The 16,008-nt window shown below is 41.4% G+C and overlaps 3 protein-coding genes across 8 annotated transcripts in view; all 3 read right to left on the bottom strand.

Moving 5' to 3' along the window:
• sppl2a (signal peptide peptidase like 2A) overlaps nt 1-1,628 on the bottom strand; it is a 10,105-nt gene extending 8,477 nt beyond the window's left edge. For 3 of the 5 annotated variants that reach the window (XM_087292644.1, XM_087292645.1, XM_087292643.1), the window contains exon 1: nt 1,414-1,628. In XM_087292644.1, coding sequence (XP_087148770.1) covers nt 1,414-1,464 — 51 coding nt within the window. In that variant the 5' untranslated portion in view covers nt 1,465-1,628. 5 annotated transcript variants of the gene reach the window in all.
• Nucleotides 1,629-5,987: 4,359 nt separating this feature from the next.
• On the bottom strand, nt 5,988-16,008 carry LOC103909115 (uncharacterized). Of its 2 annotated transcripts, none has more exons than NM_001447106.1 (5): nt 15,982-16,008; nt 14,713-14,933; nt 14,357-14,458; nt 13,651-13,729; nt 5,988-6,595 (listed from the first exon to the last, which is right to left on the bottom strand). In NM_001447106.1, exons 2-4 carry the CDS (start codon nt 14,764-14,766, stop codon nt 13,655-13,657), a joined length of 231 nt encoding a protein of 76 aa, NP_001434035.1. In that variant the 5' UTR covers nt 14,767-14,933; nt 15,982-16,008; the 3' UTR covers nt 5,988-6,595; nt 13,651-13,654. The 2 variants fall into 2 exon arrangements, with proteins under 2 accessions (NP_001434035.1, NP_001434034.1); NM_001447105.1 differs by having other exon boundaries at nt 15,937-16,008.
• LOC147839619 (uncharacterized) lies at nt 6,974-11,581 on the bottom strand. Its single transcript, XM_087292745.1, has 2 exons — nt 11,193-11,581; nt 6,974-9,951 (listed from the first exon to the last, which is right to left on the bottom strand). The coding sequence occupies exon 2, from the start codon at nt 9,929-9,931 to the stop codon at nt 8,414-8,416; it is 1,518 nt and encodes a 505-aa protein (XP_087148871.1). The 5' UTR covers nt 9,932-9,951; nt 11,193-11,581; the 3' UTR covers nt 6,974-8,413.

Below are 16,008 nucleotides of genomic sequence, written 5' to 3' on the forward strand. Positions count from 1 at the left end.
ATACTGTTATTTATTGCCATGTCAACAACAAAGGCTATTTTCACTGCAACAACATTTTGTGAATAAATGAAAACATCAGTGATGGAGGACTTGAACATTAATGCAGGATCTACTTTATTCAGGATGAGTTAATTTCCTAAAGCAGCCTCCTGCAGTCGAGTGTGTGTTACAGTAAGACAGATTGATCAGAACACACACTGAGTCTGAGTCACTGAGTCTTTCTTCACGTTTAAGAAAAGAACTCAAGTTATTCTATTATGTCCAACTCGATCTGGTAAAACTCACCATCAAATCTAGAAAATGCGTTACAGATCTGTTTGTATGAAACACATCGCCGCTGTTCTCAGATAACATGTTCCTAAAGGTGCTGCTGAATTGAAAATTTCCCCAGATGTTGGTAACAACCAAAGAAATCCAAATATGGAAAGAAAACAAATATAGTTCTGTGTGTAATATAATGGAATAACACAGGAAAAGTGTTGAACACATGAAGAAAGGAAGGTGTAGTTCAGCAGTGAACGCCCAGACAGCAGCTGAAATCTCTCAGTAGTTCTTCAGCACTCCTCTGCCCTTCCGCAGTGTAAATGAAGATCAGCTGCTTCAGTCCAACATCTACATCAGCAGGAGGATGAAGGTGAAACCAGGGTGGACAGGGACCGGTATGAGATTCTGACATTATGATAACCTCGGATAAAAATATCACGGTATTGAATATTACTACATATACTGTAGGAACAGTATTACAATAATGTTGGCGGTTTAAAACCTTGACTTTTCCAAACCGCTGTAAACCTTGAAAACGGTTATCATCCCATGCCTAAACCAGGGTGGACATTTCAGCAGAACAATGATCCAGAACACAGACAAAGAGACTCTCGGATACTTTCAGAGAAAGAAAATCAAGCTGTAGAATGGCCCAGCCAATCACCTGACCCCAATCCAATAGAGAACACACAGAACAAAGCTCAGATCTGATAGACGAGACCCACAGAAGCATCCAGATTCTGACACTCTGAAACTCACCATGAGGCATCAGTCTCCATATGAGAGGCGTCTGTCAGCTGACATCATTAATAAAGCCTTCATATAGAGTATTAAACACAGTTCAGCTCTTTCCCCCTCTGCCATTACACTCTAATCACACATCACTCGTGTTTCTGATGTGATTTCTGTTGGTATTGTTTGTGTTTTTACCCAAATCTGCTTCAGTTTCGTGTCAGCAGCTCCTCTAGAGACTATTCACAGGACAAACACACTGAGGAATGGACTGACCTCTCTCTCTGTCCACACACACACACACACACACACACACACACACACACACACACACACTCAAACACTCACACACGGCATCAGCGAGTGCTGACCACTTAGCGAACACTTCACAACACACACACACGGGGTTCAGCTCACCTGAGGACACACCGCCGCCAGCAGGAGCAGACTCCACAGCTTCAGCGCCATCACTAACTCACACACTCTCTCACTCTCTCTCTCCCACACACACACACTCCGCTTTCAGCGATTATTGACTATAGGATCGATAACTTCAGGCCGTCAATTCACTTTCTAAGTTTCGCTTCTGTCATGTTTACGTTGTCGGTAAACGCTTTCATTTCCTCTTCCGCGTTCGGTCACGTGACTCAAGCGCGTTCACGTAGACAAAACACCGCGACATCAGTCTTCATCACCATCAGGGATACTCCACAGAGCAAACTATAACTGTCATAGAAGAGTTTAATATCGAGATATGAGGAGAGAACAGGGATTATTCAGATTCACTCCAGTCAGCATAAACACAGCTGGAAGACAGAAATAGAGAACAACCCAGAACAGAACCGGAAAAACCAGAAACACACGACTAATCATGGAGGAATGATCATGCGCCTTTATAGAGGCACACACACACAAACACACACACACACACACACACACACACACACACACACAGGCACATAAACACAAACCCACACACGCTTACATCAACTCTCTCCCACACACCCACACACACTCAAACACACACTCACTGTCTCACAATTTAATTCATTCATTCATTTTCTTTTCGGCGTAGTCCCTTTATTAATCTGGGGTCGCCACAGCAGAATGAACCACTAACTTACACAGTGGATACCCTTCCAACTGCAACCCAGTACTGGAAAACATCCACACACTCACAGTCATCCACAACGGCCAGTGTAGTTGATCAGTTCCCCTATAGTGCATGTGTTTGGACTGTGGGGGAAACCGGAGCACCCGGAGGAAACCCACGCCAACACGGGGAGAACATGCAAACTCCACACAGAAACACCAACTGACCCAGCCGAGGTCCACCGTGTTGCCATAATTTAACTGAATAATTGCTTTATCGGCATGACAAATGTTACAAATTCATTGCTAAAGCAGTTATAAAGTTTACATAAAATAGAAGAACATGTATAATAATACAAAACACAGCAAATAAAAAAAAACTCCTTTGTTTACTACTCTCTCCCTCAGTCTCATCTTGTGTCCGCTACTGTGTGCAGGTGTAGTGTGTCCACAGTCATACTGGGCTGAAATTAACACATTAGTCTCTGTTTTAAATTTCCTGATGTTAAAATAGGATCCAAACCCCTGCCATTCTGAGGCCGACCGCAACCTGACATATAGTGCGGTTTCCCCGCCCACTGAATTGATTGATAGCTGCGAATTAACATGTCTCCATAGTAACGCGTATAATCATATGAATAAGACAGCACGTGCGCAAAGCACCCGGGATTTAAAGCTCTGTTCAGCGCTCTGTGATCATCACTCATCAGCAAATGTGATCTAGAGTGAGTTTCACAAGCTCATGTGTGTGATGAGTTACAGCGATTCACTTCATCAGCACATCCGCGTGTCAGTACACTTATAAAAGAAGACGCTTCAATCCCGGTTTGTGGATGTTAAATCAGGATTATTCTGTACATTAACATAACAGATATCTATACAGCAGTGGAGATTAACCTGTGTTTACTTTATTAACCTGCTAAATTAAACGCATGCTCTATGGGTGTGTGTCTGTGTGTGTCTCTGTGTGATGTGTGAACTTTGTAACGGCATTGTGTGTGACCAGTGGTGTAAAGTAACACATTACACATCCTCAGACTGCTGTAATCAAGTGTTTTTCCTCAGGGATTGTAATTTACTCAGTAGTTTTATACATGTGCACTTTTACTCTCACTTCAGCACACTTTCAGGGCAGTATCGGTGCTGTTACACCACTGTGCTTCAGTCTGCAGTCACTACTGTATTCCTCTTGTCTATGGGGATTAGAATAATCAGTCCTGCAGGGATGGACTGGGACAAAAATTCAGCCCTGGCACTATAGCTACACTAGCCCACATTACCATATGTACTGTTTGTTTGACATTCTTGCCAGATTTTGATTATGTCCGCGTAACCTTTGATTGAGTCGACCCCTCTTGAAACTATCACCGATTGGGCCAAATGCTTAACATTTACTATTATTATTACTATTATTATATAATAATAAAATAAAAAATAAAAAACTGACCGGCCCACATTTAAAAAAATCGTCCGGCCCTTCTGGCATTTGCTAGAATTGCCAGATGGCCAGTCCGCCCCTGCAGTCCTGTGATTCCTGTCCAGTCAGATCACACACAGAAGGTATATGCCTCATACTGAGCTACCTAAAGACATGAGCGATTTATAACTGCAGTAAACTGTGTGGAAGCATTAAAAGTGTCCAAGAAGATGTCCAAAATCTCTACACACACTGACCCAGAGACTGTTTAAACCAGGGGTGGCCAATCCTGTTCCTGGAGAGCCACCTTCCTGCAGATTTCAGTTGCAACCCATATTAAACACACCTGAACCAATTAATTAGGACCTGAACACCATGTGATAATTACAGGCAGGTGTGTTTAATATGGGTTAAAACTGAAATCTGCAGAAGGTGGCTCTCCAGGAACAGGGTTGGCCCTGGTTTAGATGATGTCACTGATGAGAAGATGACGGATGTTTACTGTATGATGACCCAAATGGCCTTAAACAGCCAGCAGGCACAAGACCTCAACATGCCGTCAGATTGATGCTGTACCCTAATGTCGTGGGGACGCTGCAGTTTGTTTGGAAATGAAAATCATGTTGACGTCAGAACTCAACGTCAGGTCAACATCAATGTCCAACATCCAACCTAAAATCAACGTCTAATGATGTCACAGCTTTGGTTGTGTGGACGTTACTGCTATGACGTCTATCAGATGTTGGATTTTGGTTGCCATAACTGATGAATAAATATCAGTATGTGACGTCAATATGATGTTGGTTTAAGATGTTGGCTCGACATTGGATTTTTGTCACTTTCTAACAACCTAAAATCAACCAAATATCAACGTCATTTGACGTCATTATTGGACATCAAAAAAACGTTGTCCTTAGACGCTGGCTAGACATTGAATTTTGGTCACCTGACATCACAACCTAACCCTAACCTGATATTAGAGTCTTATGGCAATCACTAACTGCACTACAGAATGTTACGTTTGCACACAAATCACATGTAAATGCGTCAGCTTTTTAAGCAGTCACACACTGGATGCGCCGCATCATGGCACGCACATGACAGTTGAAAGTATCGCACACCAGACGTGCACATTCGTTATTTAAAATGAAACTCTGCGCTCTGTGATGCGGTAGAAATATGAACAGTGTCTGGACTCGTGACTGGGCGCCGCGGACAGCCGCCGACTTGCATACCCTGATAGAAACCTGTTTAGAAGTCTAAAATGCATGGCGTGACGCATTGCAGAGCGGCACATCTGGTGTGCGACCCCCTTTAGCGTTATAATTCGCCCCCATTTTTTATTTTTTTATTTTTGAATTTCAAATATCTTTGGATTTTTTATTTGTCGCCTGTTTTTGCTGTATTTGTAAATTATAATGCACAATAAAATAGAAATTAAATAAATAAAAAAACTCAGGAGCGAAGCAGTGGCGCATTAGTGCTGTCGCCTCACAGCAAGAAGGTCGCTGGTTCAAGCCTCGGCTCAGTGTGTGTTTCTGTGTGGAGTTTGCATGTTCTCCCCGTGTTGGTGTGGGTTTCCTCCGGGTGCTCCGGTTTCCCCCACAGTCCAAACACATGCGGTACAGTTGAATTGGGTAGGCTAAATTGTCTGTAGTGTATGAGTGTGAATGTGTGTATGCTTCCCAGAGATGGTTTGTGGCTGGAAGGGTATCCACTGTGTAAAAACTTGCTGGATAAGTTGGCGGTTCATTCCGCTGTGGCAACCCCGGATTAATAAAGGGACTAAGCCGACAAGAAAATGAATGAATTAAAAAAACTCAGGAGGGAACGGTGCGCGTGGAGAACAAGCGTTTAAGGCACAGGCCACAAACACAGCTCCACAGTGTCCAAAGCAAAAAATCCAACATTCAGAAAGCTGTACTATGATGTGTGTTGAGCTCAAACTTTACAGACACATGCTGGAGACACTAAACTCTGATCTTACATCTGGAAAATGGGGTAAAATAGGAGCCTTTTATCAAGAGAGCAGTGACTGTACACCACAAATCCCCCATTATTTAGTTATAAATAATGTTACAGTTATATATAATAAAAAAAACTCACAGATACACATTCAGACACTCACACAAATAAACTCACACGTTTGTTTTTGTGAAAAGTGGGGACATTACATAGGTTTCCATTCATTTTATTCTGTCCAAACCGTATATTGTATTGCCCTCACCCCTGAACCCAACCATCACAGGAGTCAGTGTGCAGCTTTACTCTCTGATTAAACTCATGCTGTGGGATTTATAAGCATTTTGAGAAATGAGGACGTCACCAATGTCCCCATATTTCACCTCTTTTTTGTAATACCTGTGTCATACCCATGTCATTATTCAGAATTGTGTCCTGATATGTCATAAAAACACATACACACATATATACACACACACACACACACACACACACACACACACACACACACACACGCGTCTACAAGGATGTCATTTTATTGATGCATCAGAATGAAATGAACACAGTTTGTAGAAAAATAGTTTCCCTGCAGCAGCGCCTCCTCCTCCTCCTCCTCCTCCTCCGTGTGGGGAGAGCGCAGCGCTGAGGTTACAGTGAGACGCACAGTTCAGGAGTACAGCAGACAGCACAGCTACAGATAAAAACAACACCATACTCCACAGACGCGGAGATCCAGAGCACAGACATCACAGAAGCAGTTGTTCACGAGCGCGTTCAGTGTGTGTGTATTTGGGTGTGTGTTTGCATGTGTGTGTATTGTATTTATATGTGTTTGTATATGTATATGTGTGTGTGTGTGTGTGTGTGTGTGTGTGTGTGTGTTCTTGTGGCCCAGCCACCATTAAACAATGAAATAAATACAGCTGCGGGACGCCTGTACTCAGAGTGTGTATCCACGCACACACACAGACTCTTCATCCTCGTCTCCGCTGTGCAGAGCGCCACCAGCTGACCAGTAAAAGAATAGCAGTGCTTCATTACAAAAATATCTACAACCGTCCAGACGGCAGTGCTGAGAGACTGCGCTCAAGTGTGTGTGTGTGTGTACGCAGGAGGAGCCCATCAGTGCTGAAACACACAGAACACACACATTATTAGAGATCTGACTAGCACACACACAAACACAGACACACACACACACACACACACACGCACGCACGCACGCACATAAATGCACAAACATATGCACAATTTTACATAAACATGCATATACATTCTCTCTCAGTGTGTGTGTGTGTGTGTGTGTGTGTGTATATTCACAAACACGCATACATTTAAGCACAAACACACATATACACTCATTGACGTAAAAATATATATATATATATATATTCTCAGATATAAACACTGTTAGATTTTGCTGTATTTGGCTCAACCGTTCTTGGGTGGCTCGCCAATGTATTAGATTACTCTAATACATAAAAAAAAGTAAGCTGACCAAAGTTCTTACGGAAAGAAGACTTTATTGAAGACAATCAATAGTGCAGTTCCTCAGCAGTGATGTTAACCCGTCGGTCTTCAAGTAACTTAACCCAAAGTACTGTCTGTGAGACAGTACTTTATATTAGCACCAAACAAACCATTCTGTTTACGAGGCTCAGCAGGATCCTCTTCAGATGTTTCAGCTGTTGTTTTGCTAATACCCATTGAGATTGTAAAAGGGTCATTTAGTTCACACCTATCAGTTTGTGGGGGTTGAGGCACAGGTCAACCCATCATATCACATCAGAGTTTAATCAATGTAAATGCAACTGAACTAAAATGCACATAATCTTTCAATCCCTCCTTTGATCATATTTGATCATAAAACAAGTTAATCATGTATACAGAAATCTGCAATACAGGCTATATAACTTAAAGTGACAGAATAAGAAGTCATGGTGAAGCTTGCATTTCCTCAAATGCCTGAGTCCATTTCTATTTGAAGTTGTGATGTTGTAGAAGTAGCAGGATGTGGTTGTGTTCTGTGGATGTTCAGGTGTGTTCATCTAGGTGTCTGGTGTTGTGTGTCTCTGGTCATCCTCTGGAACACCTGCAATCACACAAAAGGGAAAAGGGAAACGTATCTTGCCCAGAAAAAGATTTCAGAGAAATTTTCAAACTGCCTATAGAAACTATAGAAACTGTCCCTATTTAATATTGACAGGACACTACAGTGTTTATCAGTGGTGGTTAATGTCTTCATCCTCAGGCGACAAGCTAGAGCCTAAAAACTCTAGTCCCGCCATATCTGGACTCTGACAAACACTACTGTCATCTATCCCTCGTCTCTAGGTAAACTTACGTTGATCCATTCATCAAGTCCCTGAACATTAATTATTGAATCAGATACTAAAACTTTCTCAAGTGAGCTCTTCCACTTGGATTTTAGTGGTAGTTTCTGAGGTTGTCGTGTCTTTACCCATTTGCTGGGCTCTAAACAATGGCCCCTCTCTCTAGGTGACAAAACTTGATTAATGTCCTTATGTACGGCCAGGCTGAGTCTTGCTTCATTTTGGACAAGGCTGTCAGATGTCAGGTTTTCAGTGGACATGGGCTGGCTTGGGGCATGTTCAAAAGGGCATAGTCTGTTTCCATCCATACTGCATTGGTTGCCATCACGCAGTTCTTTTGCATCGTCCATCAGCATTTCGTTTGTTGAGTTTTCATTTGCAGTCTGCTTTCTGTCTAAGACTGATCGGTGGTCTTGCTGAAGCTGTCTTAATGCCGCTGTATGTTCACCTCTCTCCTTTACGGCTTGTTTGGCAACACCATCTACTAGGACAACAAACTTGTCTTCATCTGTTGAGACTTCTGTGTCAGCTTTTATATTACTGTTTGCATACACATTCAGTTCATCAGCTTCTGGAAAAGACGTCACTAGCTGGTGCTGCAGAGAGAGGTTCTTCAGTTTCCCTGCGGCTGTACAGCATTTAGCAGAGTCTGTTTTTGTTGTATTGTTAGCTGCTGAAACTGCTTGAACAGGTGGTCATCATCCTTGCTTTGATGTTTTAAACTGAGCTTGCACTCACGGGCCCAGTGTCCTTCTTCATTGCAATTTCTGCATCTTCCTTTAGTTCGTAGTTTTGAGTATCCCATATACTCACGTTCTTTTTGCTCATCCTCAATTCTTCTGTTCTTGTAAAACAAACTTTCCGATTGCAAAGATCTGAGTCTGACATCTTGTGCTCTCTCCAGTTTAGCTGACCATTCAACAATCTGGATGAAAGTTGTTACAGTGCTGTCCCAGTCATCATACCTGATTTTAAGATCTTTAGAAATCTCAGGATTGAGTCCATTGACAAATGCTGTTTTCAGGGGAATTCCAGTGTCTTTGTCAAGATCTTCACTTGTATTCAGACCAGAATGTTCCGTCCATATTTGTCTGAAGCGTTCTTCAAACTCTGCAACACTTTCTCCAGTTTTCTGCATGCATGAGGTAATTCTTGCCCAATTGACCTCTGCAGGTTTCAGTTCAAACAAGAAGTTTTTTATGGCTTCCCATCCATCCTCTATGTTTTCTTGTGATTCACCAATCCTTCTTTCAACACTTTCTGTGAGTCTCTTTTGGTCACTGTCTCTTAGGGTGACATTAAGAATCATCACACCGTCTAGTGGATGTAAAATGTAGATTTTCTGCAGTCGTTGAAGAAACTGCCAAACCTTTCGTGGTTGTTTGTATACATCTGGCAGCTCTTTTGACCATTTGTCAACTTGCTCTGGAGTAGCTGGATGGTATGACCTGTATGGAACATACTTCTTTACCACTTTTGTCACAGTGCGAGTTCGTCTCTCTCCATTGTCTTCATAGCCCTCCTCATTGTCAATTTCAACGTTAGTCTTTCTGTGTTTGACAATCACAGGAGCTAATCTAATCTTTGAGTTCACTGGGTCATGAACACAGGTGTTGATGGAAAGATCAGCCTCACTGTCAACAAAGCTGCTTGAAGATCTTGATTCCAGCTGTTTGGAGATCAAAGTCAATAGCTTGTTGTTTTCATTTTCCAGTCTTTCTTTATCCTTCTTTAAGTTTTGCAATTGTTCAGCCAGTGCTCGAACTTTGACTTTCTCTGCTTTGTTCTCACGTTCCAATCGGTCAGTCTCACACTTATGCTCATGTTGAAGAATTTGCTTAACCAAAATCACAGACAATCCATCCTTCTTGGTGGTTGTGCATAAGCGCTGTGTCTTTCCATAAGCCCTTTTAATGTCCGGCAATGCCCATAATCCACTCTGTGAGTGCTTGATGCTGTACTTCTTGCATACATCATCACAACACTTCCTCAGTCCCAGCCTTTTGTCTAAATATGCATTCAAATTCTCCAACATCTGGTCAATGGTAACACATGGAGGTTCTGTTCCATGTTTTTCTGATGTTGTTCTCAGGGTAGCTCCATTAGCATAGTTTCTTGCAGACTCAGCCATGGGAAGTACAGGACAGTGCTCTCAGAGGTGTGAAACAGAACAAAAGGTGTTAGAGCTAATAAAGGTGCTTATTCAAATTTAAATTCACAGCAGTCTGTTAAACCATTTCAAATACATAGACAGATTCAACATTTGTTTCAAAGCTAAAATAGTGGCTACTAAATTAGCACTTTTATTCTTTCAGTCCCAAATCTTATTTGGCTACTAACAATCTTTGAACAAATGTATTAAACTACTACTTTTAAAATCTCTTCAATCCCAACAGAGAATGTATCAAGCTTTGCTTCTGCATTATCTTAGTGATTTGATCAGAATTCTTTTTTCACAGTTTCTACAATCTTCAAAGCAAGAATCAAGCCTAAAATTGCCTGAAAGCTTCTGTCTAATAACAATTCTTTCTGAGCATTATCTTAGAAGGCTAAGTAACTTTCTTTAGGATTTGTCCCTAATACAATGTGCTTAAATCTCACTGTATCCTTAAACCTAAGGCAAACAGCTTTCAGTTTTATGCCATCATATTTTAACACAGTTAGAATTTTCAAAATTCCAATAATGGCTACTGAATTAGCCCACAGTCAAGAATTCCTAATCCTCGCAGCAATATCAGTCTCAACTATTTATGTTAGCTTTATATCGCTCTTAATCATCTTTGGTAAAGGAGCTAAAACTGTTATTTTTCAATCTCTACAATCACAGCTGAGAATGGACCAAGCTCTGCTTCTGCATAATCTTAGTGAATGGACTAGAATGATTATTTAACAGTTCATGCAAACTCTAGAAAACGAATCAAACCTACAATGTTTTTAAGATTTCTATCACAGAAGGCTCTGTTACCTTCAAAATTAAAATAGTGGCTACTGAATTAGCACCCAGTCAAGAATTCCTAATTCTTGCAGCAACATCAGTCCCAAACTATTTTATGGCTCCTACAGTCCCCTGGGGAAATGGACCAAATTATTTTCAACAATTCCTACAATCTCCATGAGAAAGGACCAAATTGTTTAAATAATTCCTACAAGTACCCTGAGAATGGACTAAGCCTAAAATTTCCACTGCTCTTTCAAAATCTTTTGATAAATGGACCAAATTGTTTCTTTAACAATTTCTGCAAATATCGAGAAAAAGCCTAAAATTTCAGCAATACTATCACTGTAGTTTCTTACTGCACTACATATACAGGTCGATCTGCTTACTTTAATGGTTACTTATAAAAGATGTTTCTTTTAAGGGTTCTTTAAGAGAGCTGATAAGTTTCACTCACCAAACTAGGATCTTTGAGATGAGATCCAGTTGATTAAAATAAAGTGTGTCCACAGATACAATATGTAGATCCAGGACTCGTCCACAAACAAAATCCGTTTATCTTCAGCTTTAACTGTAGATTCTCCAAGATTCTTCAGTTCATTTCTTGTTGCAGTTGATGAGTCTTCCTCTTTTCAGTCTCTCCTGGCTGGCTCGCCAAATTGTTAGATTTTGCTGTATTTGGCTCAACCGTTCTTGGGTGGCTCGCCAATGTATTAGATTACTCTAATACATAAAAAAAAGTAAGCTGACCAAAGTTCTTACGGAAAGAAGACTTTATTGAAGACAATCAATAGTGCAGTTCCTCAGCAGTGATGTTAACCCGTCGGTCTTCAAGTAACTTAACCCAAAGTACTGTCTGTGAGACAGTACTTTATATTAGCACCAAACAAACCATTCTGTTTACGAGGCTCAGCAGGATCCTCTTCAGATGTTTCAGCTGTTGTTTTGCTAATACCCATTGAGATTGTAAAAGGGTCATTTAGTTCACACCTATCAGTTTGTGGGGGTTGAGGCACAGGTCAACCCATCATATCACATCAGAGTTTAATCAATGTAAATGCAACTGAACTAAAATGCACATAATCTTTCAACACACACACACACGCATGCACGCACACACACACACACACACATAGACACACTTGAGAACACACGCACACTCACACATGCACACTCACACACGCACACACAATGTGGATGTTTGTAATATATATAGTGTGTGTATAGTGATACTGTCTGATTTTGTCTGATACTGATTTTGTTATTGAGGGTTGTGCAACAATTATCGCAGACAGATCATGACTTCAGTGCCAAACGAGTGCTTTAAATCATATGTTATTCTCCTTATTTATTTCAGTTTTATTTCAAATAATCTGCCTATAAATGTTTAAAGTTTTAGGTAAAGACGTGAAACTATGCCCACACATGCAGCTGACCCTCGGTCAGACTATTGGTATATTCAGTAAATAAATATAGTGATCAGCATAACCGAGTCATCACGGTTAAAAGCTAAATGCTCCAGCTAAATCTGATGTCAATTAAACAATGATTTAGCCACATTTCAAGGCATTAGTGTAGCCAGGAAAAAACCTAAAAAAGCATAGCTAAATTTACAGCTATTAACGTGAAAATTGGTTAATCTTTGAGATAACACACAACTCATCAGGCTATATAACCTTTCCATCATTTTAAAGGTAAAAATAAAGATTTATGTTAGGCTGTCATAACCGAGCTTTTTCCTGTGATATTGTCGCAGTTGGCATTTGTAGAAACGCCATCATAAACCATTAGGCTGACCTGTCATTATATTTATTTATTAACCTATTTTAATGACTTGTTTTCAGGTTATTTTCATGTTTAGGGTCATGAGCTACAGGTCAAAACAAACTCGATATGCTGACTGTATTGTATCTCTTAATACAGGCCTACAGTGTGTTTTCTAGTGTTTATAGCCTAATTTACATATTTATTAAAGATCATCATTCAGCCGACAGCAGCGCATGTGAGAGGTGGATCTGCGGTAATTCACCTTACTCACGCACTATATACCCACTCCATTTATAACTGTACACTTGACCTCACAGGCCGATCATTGAAACGCTACTTGACTTGACTGCTGCTGCATGATGGGATGTTTCTTTACACAACTGTAAACGTGTTCTTTAGCATGTCGAAATCAAAGCAAACATTCAAAAGGGTTCTGCGTTTTGTCAAGTTTAATAATATTAACAATAATGAATATAATACATTTAAATGATAATTATAGTGTAGACTACTGTGGCACTGTGCAGTGTACTAATCATTTTTAATAGGCTACATAACTGAAACACTACTGTGAAGATGACTGGCCGTTGCGTTAGGCTCAAATTAATTTAACAGCAAGTTTCTTCTGCATTTCTTTCCTTTAAAGCTCAGGAGAGATGTTTAAAGAGTTAGTTCACCAGAACTGTAATGAATTAAGCTGCTCGCCTCACGTCATCCACTAGTGCAGGGTTATCCTGTGTGAGTTGAGTGCGCCTCCACTGCCGTGTGCAGGTTTACAGGGACGCAGATACCAGATCACTGGACTATGTCAAGCTTTAATCTCACAATTTTCATCCCTGAAGTGCTGTTTCACATTATACAATATCTCAATGCGTGTGTGTGTGTGTGTGTGTGTGTGTGTGTGTGTGTGTGTGTTCTGCAGGTTGGACTGACGGCAGTGTTAGTAATTAATGACAGAAAGAGTTTTCAGTTATGAGTGTTTAATCCTTTATGAAAACTGGGGGGGGCACAAATTCTTTCTGAGGGGGCAATGCCCTCATTTGCCCCCCGTAGCGCCGGGCCTGATAGTATGTATGGTGTGTGTGTATAGTATGTACAGTGTACTGTATGTATAGTGTGTGTATGTGTGAGATAGTATGTAGTATGTTCACCTGATTAGCCTTGTACACTGTCTGATGTGCCGTTGCCGTAACCACCTTTAGATTTCATCTGCGCCTGAACAGTGTCCACCTGCCAACACACACACACACACACACACACACACACACACACACACACACACAGGGAGAGAGAGAGAGATCAGCACACGCACATTCAAAACAGAGTTTCATCTGAAGCGTCGTCTAACCAGTGTGTTTGTCAGTCAAATGAGTAACAAACAGCGCAGTGATTTCACACTAACACACACACACACACACACACACACACACACACACACCTGAGCTTCTCACAGAAACACACTCACTGTAATTCTACTGACTGAAGCTTCACACACACAATAAAACTAAACATAGAGGGCTGACAAATAAACAGAGCTAATAATGTTGATTTATTTCTAACACAGCACTCTGCATAGAGAACACACATGATCAAATGACACATTCAGAGAAATAAATTAAATTACTACTGAAATGTAGACGTGTGTGTGTGTGTGTGTGTGTGTGTGTGTGTGTGTTGGTCCTGAGAGACGTCTCTTACCCAGAGCTGCATTTACAATAACCCACCCTCAACTATTATTATTATTACACACGATCCATCAGATAGTGTCCATGCTGTGTGTGTGTGTGTGTGTGTGTGTGTGTGTGTGTGTGTGTGTGTGTGTGTGTGTGATGTTCAATAAACTATAACAATACTCACAGCTCCCAGACCCGAGCCCATCTCTCCAGAACCCACGTGTGTCATGTGGACGAAGTTTGTGGGTTCTCCGATCATAGAGCGATCTATTCTCCGCCTGCGCTTCTGCACACACACACACACACACACACACACACACACACATACAGAGAGAAGACGGAACAGTGAAGCCACACACAGGAAGACACAGTGCATTCAGCACACGCGCACACACGCATATGCACGTACACACACACACACACACGTCTCTACACCCCAGACTGACTCCACCATCATCATCATCATCATCATCCTCATCAGATCATGTTAATTAGTGTGAGTGTGTGTGTGTGTGTGTGTGTGTGTGTGTGTGTACTCACGGGTTGTGGCTGCTCAGCGACGCAGCAGCTGAAACACACCCAGAACTCCGTCATGCTCTTCTGCAGAGACTTCCTCCCTCTGACTTCGCTCTCCGCGTCTCTTCCTGTGTGTCGTGGCTATTGTGCTGTACTGCCGGAAGCGGATTGCAGCGTCTCACACACACACACACACACACTCACACACACACACAACAGGCGTACAGTCGGGACAGTAGATCCACCTGTAGAACACACACACACACACACGTGAACACCAGCACACACTGATGGGAAATGCATGCACACACACACACGCAAGCGCAAACAGACATACACACATTTATGGACACATCAGTACACACACACTTACACCCAAACACATCATACAATCACACACACAACCATCAATACATACACACAACATCTGCACACACACTTACACATATACACATTACACAAACAGTGGACACAGCACACACACATCAATAAACATTAGTAAAAAGATACCCCCCCCCCCACACACACACACACTTTATTACACACATATGTATACACACAGATACACATTTACAAATGAGTACACACACTTCAGTAAACACATACACACATCAGTAAACAGATACACCCCCACACACACATACATGTACACACACACACACTTACAAATCAGTACATACACTTCATTACACACACATATATGTACACACACATCATTATACACACACACACACACACACACACACACACACACACACACACACACACACACACACACCAATACATATTTACAAATCAGTACACACATAAGTATACACACAAACTCACACAATACACATATCAGAACACACACAAACGTATCAGTGCACAAACACAAACACACACACGCACTCACACACACACACACACACACACACACAGCAAGCGGAATATTCTCCTCATTAAAACAGACAGAAGTCAGTCAATAATCAGCTTAATCAGTGTCAGCTCTGGGGTTTTGTCTCAGAGTCAGTCTGAGCTGCTGTATTGATCTCCGCACAGCTCATTAATCATGTTCAGATCAGTTAATTAAGATTTAAACATCATTAATGATCATCTGATGAGGATGAGCGGAGCCGCGGCAGGAAACCTCAGCCTCACATTAGCGCGCTAACAGTCCGGCTAACTGTCGAACAGCACTCGAGAAACACAGTAAGAGCTGCACCTGAGAAACACACTTTAACAACACAGACGACTGAAAAAACTCACTTTCGGCATAAATGTTGACAGAAAAGGGAAGATGTGATGTCCTACCTCGAGCACTTCCTGAAAGCGTCTGTC

Source organism: Danio rerio, chromosome 18, assembly GCF_052040795.2.
Source record: "Danio rerio strain M-AB ecotype USA chromosome 18, GRCz13ab, whole genome shotgun sequence".
NCBI lineage: Eukaryota > Metazoa > Chordata > Actinopteri > Cypriniformes > Danionidae > Danio > Danio rerio.

Bases quoted from the DNA above. Each gene is read 5' to 3' on its own strand.
- LOC147839619 (XM_087292745.1), bottom strand. From the start codon at position 9,931: ATGGCTGAGTCTGCAAGAAACTATGCTAATGGAGCTACCCTGAGAACA.
- LOC103909115 (NM_001447106.1), bottom strand. From the start codon at position 14,766: ATGACGGAGTTCTGGGTGTGTTTCAGCTGCTGCGTCGCTGAGCAGCCA. The intron at 14,459-14,712 runs GTGAGTACACAC...GTGTGTGTGCAG, and splicing joins TCGCTGAGCAGCCACAACCC to AAGCGCAGGCGGAGAATAGA. The intron at 13,730-14,356 runs GTGAGTATTGTT...GTGTGTTGGCAG, and splicing joins TGGGCTCGGGTCTGGGAGCT to GTGGACACTGTTCAGGCGCA.